Raw genomic sequence first — 10,957 nt, forward strand, 5'->3', positions numbered from 1 at the left:
TGGCCACTATAGAAACCAGTATGGATGTTTAAAAGAAGGAACTAAAAGCAGAACCTCCATAGGACCAGCTATAGTCCTTGTAGGCATATTATGTTCTCAAAAGACTCTAAATAAACTAAGCACAATACTATTGCACATCTATATTTACTACTATATGGACAAGAAATTAAGGAAATGGAACCATCCTGGAGGTCCATTCACAGACAAATGGGTAAGATATGCCATGTACACAAGATGAAACTTTATGCAATCAGAAAAGACAATGGAACCATGAGCTCCATTTGCAGGAAGCTGGATGAAACCAGAAATCATAACGTTAACTGATATAAGCCAAACAAATACTACATACATACAAACCTAAATTTTAAATTATAGGTATGTATTTATGTGTTTCTATGTGTAAAAGGAGGCCCCCAAACTAGAAAGTGATCATGAGAAGAGAGGAATCCAGCTTTAAAAAGTGAGGAATACAGGAATAGATGATACCTGATAAGAAAACAGAAAGGTGGCCGGAGCAATTAGACAGCAAAAGGAAGTCAAAGGGATACAAATCAGAAAGGAAGAAGTAAAAATATCACTATTTGCAGATAACATAATAGTATACTTAAGTGACCCCAAAAATTCTACAAGAGAACTTTTACAGCTAATAAACAACTTCAGCAAAGTGACTGGATATAAAATTAACTCAAACAAATAAGTAGCCTTGCTCTAATCAAAGGAAAAACATACTGAGACAGAAATTAGAGAAAAGATAACCTTCACAATAGTTACAAACAATATAAAATACCTTGGTGTGACTCTAACTAAGCAAGTGAAAGGCCTGTATGACAAACACTTCAAATCTCTGAAGAAGGAAATTGAAGAAGATCTCAGAAGTTGGAAAAATCTCACATGCTCATGGATTGGAAGGATCAACATTGTAAAAATGACCATCTACAGATTCAATGCAATCCCCATCAAAATTCCAACTTAATTCTTCATAGAGTTGGAAATAGCGATTTGCAAATTCATCTGGAGTAACAAAAAACATAGAATATCAAAATCCATTCTCAACAAGAAAACATCTCTGCGAGAATCACCATCACTGACCTCAAGCTATATTACAAGGCAATTGTGTTTAAAACTGCATGGTACTGGTACAGAGATAGGCAGGTTGATAAATGGAACAGAATAGAAGATCGAGAAATGAGCCCTCACACATATGGTTACTTGATTTTTGACAAAGGAGCTGAAAACATTCAATGAAAAAAGGACAGTTTCTTCAACAGATGGTGTTCGCTCAACTGGCAGTCAGCATGCAGAAGAATGAAAATAGGACCTTTCTTATCTCCTTGTACAAAGCTCAAGTGCAAGTGGATCAAAGATCTCCACATTAAACCAGATACACTGAAACTATTAGAAGAAAAAGTAGGGAAAACCTTAGAACACATAGGCACAGGGGAAATTTGGCTGAACAGAACACCAAGGACTTGTGCTCTAAGACCAAGGATTGAGAAATGGGACTTAATGAGATTGCAAAGTTTTTGTAAGGCTAAGGACACTGTCAAGAAAACAAAACAGCAGCTAACAAATTTGGAAAAGATCTTTACCAACACAGTATCTGATAGAGGTCTAATATCCAATATATACAAAGAACTCAAGAAGTTAGAGTCCAGAGAATCAAACAATTCTATTTTTAAAATGGGGTGCAGAACTAAACAAAAAAATTTTCAATTGAGGAATATCAAATGGCTGAAAAGCATCTAAGGAAGTGCTCGACATCCTTAGTCATCAGGAAAATGCAAATCAAAACAACTCTGAGATTCCACCTCACACCAGTCAGAATGGCTAAGATCAAAAACTCAGATGACACAAGATACTGGTGAGGATGAAGAGAAAGAGGAATACTCCTCCACTGTTGGTGGGGTTGTAAGCTGGTACAACCACTCTAGAAATCAGTCTGGTGGTTCCTCAGAAAATTAGATATATTCCTACCTAAAGATCCAGTTAGTCCACTTCTGGGCATATACCCCAGAGTTGCTCCAACATACAATAAGGACACATGTACCATAATGTTCATAGCAGCCCTATTTATAAAAGCCAGAAGGTGGAAATAACCGAGATGTCCTTCAGTAGATGAACGGATACAAAAATGTGGTATATTTACACAATGGAATTACACAGCTATTAGAAACAATGACTTTATAAAATTCCTAGGAAAATGGATGCATCTAGAGAATATCATCCTGAGTGAGGTAACCCAGTCGAAAAGGAATAGACAAATATGCAGTCACTGATAATTGAATACTAGCCCCAGAAAGCTCTGAGTACCCCCAGAAACAACTCACAGGCCAAATGAAGCTTAAAAAAACCAAAGCCCAAAAAGTGAAAGCCTCAGTCCTTCTTAGAAAAAAAATAAGTATATAGCACCCTCTCAGAGTGTGGTACACCTGGACCTTAAATCATTAATAATCCAAAAGCTAAGAATATAGCCTTGTGGCAATTTTTAGTATTCAAAAATCATTATGTTTAATCTATATACACCAAGAAAACTCTGACTATTTCTGTTACATTTTGTTCTACATGTACTTTATGCTTATGGTAACTAGTAAGATTTCAATGCATACTATCAAACCTCTAAAAGAATTAAGTACTGAAAAAAAATATATTCATATAGTTTTATGTCAAAATGTTATTAAAATCTGTATATGTATCTTCCTTTTTTTAATAAAGTTCTAAGAAAAAAATAAAAAGAAAGAAAACAGGTAGAAGAGCAGAAGGCAAGACAAACTGGGTGAAGAAAGCGACAAGGAGGGAAACTGATGAGAACAAAATTCAGTAACCAAACTATGAAGATCCCACTGTGAGACTCATTACTTTCTGTGCTAACAAAAATCTTAATTTAAAAAAAAAATATAGAAAAAAAATACCTATCTAGACAATGGTGTCTCTCAATATGGAATTTTAATATGGAGTTTCATTCAGGAATGACAAAAATCCCCTAGACTTAGATTACAGTGATTGTTGTACATCTTCTATAGAGCAGAGGAGCCCTTGAACTGTACGTGTAAACTGGTAGTGTGTGTGTGTGTGTGTGTGTGTGTGTGTGTGTGTGTGTGTTATTTTAATAATAAGTTTGTTTGTTTGTAACAAGAACCAAGGGGGCAGAGAGAACAGGAGAGGCTTGCCACCAATAGAAAATGCTCAGTGACACCAGACTGCAGACTCAACACAACCATTGTCAAGCCCCAATGAAACAGAAACTGTAAAAATGGTCCATGGCATGGGAACATAGACAGTAAGGACATTGGCAGAAAGTTGGAAACCTAACTTAATATCAGACCCCAAATGGCAGGCAGAGATGTGTATTCTGCTGCCAGTGACGACAGACAAGGGGATGTTACCTTCATTCTGCACCATTCTTCTCCAGATAAACACAGCAATTTTCTCTCCAAATCTACCAGGAGCTGTGATCAGGACAGAGCTGTCCTTTGGAAAGAGCACTTGGTAAAACCAACAACATCACCATCACCACAATCCCAGCTTAACAAGTACATCCCATAGTTTCAACTTTGTTTATTGGCCCCCTCCTTGTGCAGCTGCCTAAACTCCTCTAAAAACCTGTGTTTTGCCCATATGGATAAACGCTCCCAACCCCTCTGCTTTGAAAATACCAATTTTTATTTGCACTGAAAACAGCAGAAAGAAAACACTGTGAATGAAAAAGATTTGTCCTTCAAATTTCCCTTTCTTCTCCTCTAGCCCCCACCCCAGAGAACTAAACTAAACTACATTGGCCTCATTTTCTTTTACCTCCCCTAAGAAATACCACCAGTCGTAAATATTGTAGCTGTCCCCAAGACTCTGGCTGACATTTCATGCAAAATTCATTTCAGAGAACATCCACCTTTTAGTGATTTATAGCCAAAGTGGTGAGGATTTCGGAGAGCGAAAGATTTGAAATACAACCAAACAAAGACCTCACCTTGTCAGTCACTCTGTGGTCTTTTTCCAGTGGGTGGTGGTGCATTGCAGGTGTATTGTTCTGAGATTAGGACCAGAAGAGAACAAAACCTTTACCTTCTCATGGAAGGGATTTCACAGTCATTCTGTGAATGGCTAATGTCTGCCTGCCTGCCTGCCTGCCTGCCTGCCTGCCTGCCTGCCTGCCATGCCTTCAACCAGAGAAATGAGCATTTCAGTGTGGGGAAGGTACCACCTCTTTAGGGGGTCACTATCACTAGTGTGGACAAGATTGAACTGCAGAAATCTTAGTGGGAATTTGGGGGATAGTTGCTTTAACAGAGTTAAGGTTGAAAGGTGAAGGTGAGAACTAGAGACAGCCTAGAAACTCAAAATAGAGGACCTCCTGTTCCCAGTTTGGATGCCAAGTCAGTAACCGCCTACCAGTTGACTTCCCGGGACCATAGCTTTCACTTATACTGCAGAGAACGTCACAGAACCTGTCTTCCGGTACACAGAATAGTTGAAGAGAAAGATGTCAGCATCCTATAAGCTACAGAAAGAGGCTAAGTCACACATCAGGCTCAGAACAGTGCTAACATTTAGGAAGCACATTGAGTGTAACTGGAATAATTATATTTCCATACACACATCAGATACCATCTTCTCTTTATTTTAAAAATTCAGGATGCTCAGGAAGCCCTGATTGGGGGGGGGAGAAGATTCACATAACTTTATTAACAATGACTGTCACTTTAAGTATTCAGCCATTTAAAAGACACTTGAACACCTGCAATACAGGGAGAACGTTTTATTTCCCTATTAGAAAAACAATCAACCAAATTTAATCAAATAAATCACCTCCGTGTATCTCCTGCAATGGACCAGCTACCCAGTTATTTGTCCCTGAATTGCTATTGCATTTATCTAACAAAAAGCACATTGGACTGATGCCATTCTTTCCAGAGAAGAGAATGCTGGAGAACCTAATCAAAAAGAGGTAAAGTCCCTTTGTCTACAGCTCAAGAGGGAATCTGTTTATACCAATTACAAAGTGGTCTCTGTCTCACTGTTTTCTCTCTTCTACATACAACTGAGCCTGCTGGGCTGTAACTTGGGGGGTTGTTGTTGCTTAAGCAGGGTCTCCAGACTCGCAGTAGCCTTGTTTGAAAGGTGTTAGAGGCAGAAAGCCCTCCTCCCACTACCTAAACCAGAAAGTGTGAGCACAACTCAGAAATCGGTGTGCTCACCACTGCTCCCAGGTGATCCTGACCCCGACTCAATTCCACAAGCCACCCGGGCATGAGAGGCGACATCTCACCCTGTCTCCAGTCTTCTTTCCAGAGAGTTCAGTTTTACCAGGAGTTGTGTGGGGTGGGGGGTCGGAGGTGGGTTTACATTTGTAAACCTGTGAGGATCCTACCCAGAAACCTAAAGGCGCTGGGTTTATGAGGAGGTTGGAGTGTTGTCTGCTTTCAAAATTCAACTGAGCAGAAAGATCAATGCCTTCTTTCTTATGAAAGGAAAGTGAGGAAGCTACTCTCCTGGCATTCTTAGGATGTGGGCCTGAGGGGAGAAAGAACGCAGCTCACAGGGTGGAGAGCCCACTCCATGCTCAGGCGGCACCTAGTGGGCGCTGCGGAGATGCTGCCGCCACACTCCCAACACAGGCACTGCAGGCACAGAGCGCACGTTGGTATAGAGAAAAACTGCAGGAGGGCAGAGGCGCAGAGCACAGGCCAGGGAGGCTACAGAGGGATTCTAGGAAGAGAAAGGGGGAACTAAAAGAAGAGCGTAGATAAAACGCTGTGTTTCAAATATCCTGTTTTAACACAAAGTCTAAGACGTTCATCACACCCTGGCCTTCGGGACAAGCAGTCTCTGGCCTGGCTGTAGCCAAATGACAGTGCTGGCTTTAGGTCCTCAATCTCCTGTTAGAACCGCCACACTGACAGCTTTTGTCCTTAATGTTTTAGGATGCTGAGACAGGGTTCTGATACAGGTGACAGCAGATGAACGCTAAGCCCTGTGACCCCTAAACCACACTGAGCCTTCATCTGGGTCCGTTGCTTGCTCCAGCTGCTGCCCAACTTTTCCTGGCTCTTCAGCACGCCAAGGACAACTCAACCCTATTCTTGGGAAATGCAATACCACTTTATGTGTAGCTCATGGGGGAGGGGAGACTCACACAAAGGTGACCTGGTGCCCCTGAGGCTAAGATGTACACCTGAGGGGCCAGCATGCTTTTGAGGACTACTCAATGGCCGGACACTGTCATTTATGTCATGGACATTACACAGATGGTGTCTAGTATATCAAAATGAAAAGTCCACTCTTCCTTCCTAGAGTTACAAATTAAAACGGAGAATGGGCATCTTATCTTCATATACTAGTAAATTTCAAATATTTGAAAGGGAAACAATGTTTAAAAAACCAAGCCTCTCCTGAGAGAGTGGCTATATTTTAACAGGCTATAAGATTAGATATTCAACCTCATCTTGGGAGCTTAAGTACCATAAGCCTCCTTCTATGGAAAAAATAACTCCTCAAAGAACTTAACAACCTGTGACCCAAAATGTCTCCTACTTTATTTAAAGAGCAAAGGTCTTAAAGACAATGCAGCTGAGTGTAGATTCCCTCTTCCTTTTTCTAATACTAAGGGAGAATCCCTTCCCTCCATTGCTGTTGGTGACTGGAGCTGGCTTTGGTGAGTTGTTGATTAGAAAATAATACAGATTATCTATTATGAGTATCTAAACGATAAGACAAACATGTCTTCATAGTATTATCAGGACTTCTGAAATGTCCTTTGTCACCTTCTCTACTCCACGTTTACTCCCCAGTAGCAAGATTTCTTCTCCACCCTGAGTGCACCCACTTCTTCAGACTAACCAGCTCCATATTCCAAAGTAAGGACCTGCTCTACCCATCTACCCAGCGAAGGCCACATAGGAGGAGGCAGCACCAGGCCTCACTTCAGTGTTGAGCTCTCCCATTCCTAGACACTACCCTGTTCTCCTGACCTTTGACCTGGATATTCATTTTGAGCTCACTAGCCAGTGTTTTCTGACCAACAGTTCTGAGCACTCCCTGGCCCAACTTACTCATGGGTCTGTTGGAGGTGAACAAGCTATGCCCTTGGGGTCAATGAGCAGGAGTTGGAGACAATCCCTGGAGAGAAAATGAAGGTTACAATCCAGGGCCTGAGAAAAAACCTTTAGAGAAGTGGTTCTCAACCTGTGTGCTGCAACCCCACATATCAGATATCCTGCATATCAGATGTCTGCATTACGATTCATAACAGTAGCAAAATGACAGCTCTGAGGTAGCAATAAAATAATTTTATGGTAGGGGGTTAATACATGAGGAACTGTATTAACAGGTCAAAGCATCAGGAAGGTTGGGAACCACTGCTTTGGAGCCTGCAGTTGCAGCAACAGTGAATAGTTCATCTGAGTTGATGGTCATCTTAAATAGAACACTCTTCTATTTTTTCTTTTCAAAAAGTACACTGCGCTGCACAGGGGTGCTGAGTCTCCGAGGTCGGGGGTTTGGAGGGCATTAAATACAACAAAAATGGCAGTTTCTTTTCTTTACACCCTCACTTGCCAGACCTACAACTCTCTTGTAAGTCCTTCGAGTCATTTAAATGATGCCAAATCCACACAGTCAAAGGGAACCATCTGGTCTACAGTAAGAGTCGTGTTTTCATCATGGCATTACCAGCTAAGGGAAGGGGAAGCCCAGCCTAAGCCACAGAGAGTTTTGCAACACAGCGGAGACACAGGAGCAGCCTGGGTACTTATGAGTGAAAGCGTAGACTCGGGAGGTGCCAGTGATGTGAAGCCGTTCATCTGTAAGTGTTCTCAGGACGGCTGCCACGCTCACTGCCTCGCCACTACCTCAGGACCTGCTAAATGGCAAGGATTCAGCCTCCTTCCAGACTTGCTCAGTTAGAGCAAAAGGAGAGAGAAGGCGGGAGGAAACAAACAGTGAATCTTTCTTACTAGCGAGCTTTACAAAAGATTTTGATGACTGCTAAACTCAATCCACTGCTCTGTTACACAGTTTCTAAGTCTTGACTGGCAGTGAGGCATTGTGGGTAATATCTTGTATATGCAGCATGTCTGATGGCTTCTCTGACTTCTATTCACCTCATGCTAATAGGCACTTCCCTCTAGACATAATAATTTCTTTCAAGTCTCCCAACATTGTGATATGACCTATGAGGGACAAAAATCATCCCCTTTTGACCACTACAATTTTAGGATAAAGTGTTTCCTGCTATGACTAGCATTATTATGAATGATAGGTAGATACATATATACATACATACATACATACATGTACACATACATACATGATAGATTAGATAGGTAGATGATAGATAGTAGATAGATCGATAGATGAGAGAAGATGGATAGATAGGTAGATAGATAATAGATAGATAGATAGATAGATAGACAGACAGACAGACAGACAGGTGATATACAACACAAGGTCTTAAAGGTGTACTCTTCTGTAATACTCAAGGAAAGAGAAGAATGCCAACTTAACACACACTCCGGGAAATCTGAGAATCTTTCCATTACTGGGTTGCAGATAGCTGTTTGCCTTAAGCATGTCATTGAGGCTTCGAAATGATCTACTCTACATACAAATAATGCATGTAACAAATAGAGGATTCGAGAGAAAAGTTTTAAGTTATTTCTTTTTGTCAAGGACTTTACTTCAATCTAGCAGGAGAGGGAAGTGTTCTGCTGATATGTGCTTCTTACCCATTCTCCCAGCATCTAGACAGGGAGCTTCAGTGTGTGGACATGGTGCTTTTCAAGAACGCGCTGTTGTCACTGAGGCCTCTGCTTTCATCACCAAAAACAAACATTTTAAGCAAGCTGGACCACGCCTTTCCGCTCGGTCGTTCTCCAGTACAGGAGGCAGCCATGGCGCCCAGCCAGAATACCATAATCCTGAAGCCCCACTTTCACAAGGATTGGCAGCGGCGAGTGGACACTTGGTTCAACCAGCCGGCACACAAGATCTGCAGACGCAAAGTCCGGTGGGTTAAAGAGCGCCGCATTGCCCCTCGTCCTGCGTCTGGTCCCATCAGGCCTATTGTGAGGTGTCCTACAGTTAGATACCTCACCAAGGTCCATGCTGGCAGGGGCTTCAGCCTGGAGGAACTCAGGGTGGCTGGTATCCACAAGAGAATGGCTCGCACCATCGGCATCTCTGTGGACCCTAGGAGACGAAGCAAATCCACGGAATCACTGCAAGCCAACGTGCAGCGCCCGAAGGAGTACCATTCCAAGTTCATACTCTTCCCCAGGAAGCCTTCAGCTCCAAAGAAGGGAGACAGTTCTGCTGAAGAACTTAAACTGGCCACTCAGCTAACAGGAACTGTGATGCCCATCCGGAATGTGTATAAAAAGGAAAAGGCCAGAGTTATTACAGAGAAGAACTTTAAAGCTTTTGCCAGTGTTTGCATGGCCGGTGCCAATGCCCGGCTCTTTGGCATCCGGGCAAAAAGGGCGTAGGAAGCTGCAGAACAAGGTGTTGAAAAAAAAAAGTAATGCACAGTTGGAGAGTTGTAATAAATTTTCCATAAAGCAAAAAAGAAGAAGAAAAAAAAGAAAGCTGTACCACCAGTTTCTAACCACTCGTAAGTCTCGGACCTTTATGTTTTAGACCCAGACGTTGCTTCCGAGCATCATTTTATGCCCCAAACCATAACCTTCTGCCATCAGAACAAGCAAACTCATTTGATGTTTCTAGGTCCCCAAGCCTGTAACAGACATACACACTGGATTTTGATGAAACAACATGCAGCCTCCAGACCTGCCTCTCCTCACCTGGGAACCTTTTAGACATGTAGGCACTGAGGATTAGCTCAGGGTTGCCCATCAGATTCCTCATTTGGGGAATTTTCTCCCCATGATTTCCCCCGCACATTAACGGGGAAATGGATCACCAACTTGGGCCATGGGGATGACAGTCAGGTAAAGATTAGAGTCAGATCTTGGCCTCGTGCTTCTTAGCCCAACTGTACCATTCAGTGCTTGCCCCTCGGAATCACTGTTACAGATTGACGCATGCTCAGTGGCTTCGAAAATGCATTGCCTTGTAGCTCTGCTATACATTCATCAAAAACCGCTTTCACTGGGCTAAAATCGAGGTATTCTCAGGGTTATGACCCTCTGGGGGTGTAGAAAATATGCTTCCTTCCACATTTAGCTTCCAGGTTTACCTCTGCACTCACTCCTCGGCTGGCCCTCTTTCCAGTTTCAAACCCAATGTCATGACGTCTTCCAGTCCTCTCTCATGAGCTAGCTCCCTCTTTGACTTAATAAACCACATCACCTCTGCATCATCGATATCACTAATTTTACACACATGCTTTGAACCTCTAAGGGCACTCCACTCACATGCACATGCTTCCACACAGAAACACATACAAGTGTTCACATAAATAAAAACAGAATGAATCCTTAAAAAGGGGGGGGTGAGCTTTCACAGTGCTAAAGTGGTTCTCCAAATCAGAACACCACAACCTAGTCTACTGTTCATAATCCAGTGTTTTCAACAGCACCTTTGAACACATTTTCCTTACCAAGGGAAATGATGAGAACCTGTCAAGGACCCTACATTCAATTGTAGATGGTTTTTGTTGTTTTTAAATCTGAGACAGTTCCACAGCCTTTCAGTAGAGATCATCTCTACTACAGAATGTTTCTCCGTCTGGGCTTGGAAGATGTTTCCTTTCAGTTGGCTTCCAGTTACACAGGCTCAACCAGGGGACACATGAAGTTACAGTGTCTTCTTAGAGCTGTGCATCTGGAGGCAGAGGAGGCCATCATGGCCAGCATAACATCTGTGAACATGAGAAAGTGTTACCCAGTGTCTCCACTCATATCTGCTGCTTTTTCTCTTTGCACCTAGTACATAATTTATGGAGGAACATTATGAGAATCTGAACCTATGAAGTGTTACATATAATTTACACTCATGTGGAACG

General features: G+C 42.2%; 1 protein-coding gene across 2 annotated transcripts; it reads left to right on the forward strand.

The window, feature by feature from the left end:
* Positions 1 to 8,885: 8,885 nt before the first annotated feature.
* Positions 8,886 to 9,479, forward strand: LOC308416522 (large ribosomal subunit protein eL13-like; the record flags this gene model as incomplete). Of its 2 annotated transcripts, XM_080911544.1 has the most annotated exons (2): positions 8,886 to 9,149; positions 9,291 to 9,479. In XM_080911544.1, the coding sequence occupies 2 exons, from the start codon at positions 8,886 to 8,888 to the stop codon at positions 9,477 to 9,479; spliced, it is 453 nt and encodes a 150-aa protein (XP_080767670.1). The 2 variants fall into 2 exon arrangements, with proteins under 2 accessions (XP_080767670.1, XP_080767669.1); XM_080911543.1 differs by having other exon boundaries at positions 8,886 to 9,479.
* Between the last annotated feature and the right edge of the window lie 1,478 nt (positions 9,480 to 10,957).

This window comes from Micromys minutus (genome assembly GCF_963924665.1).
Source record: "Micromys minutus genome assembly, chromosome: 2".
Lineage (NCBI taxonomy): Eukaryota > Metazoa > Chordata > Mammalia > Rodentia > Muridae > Micromys > Micromys minutus.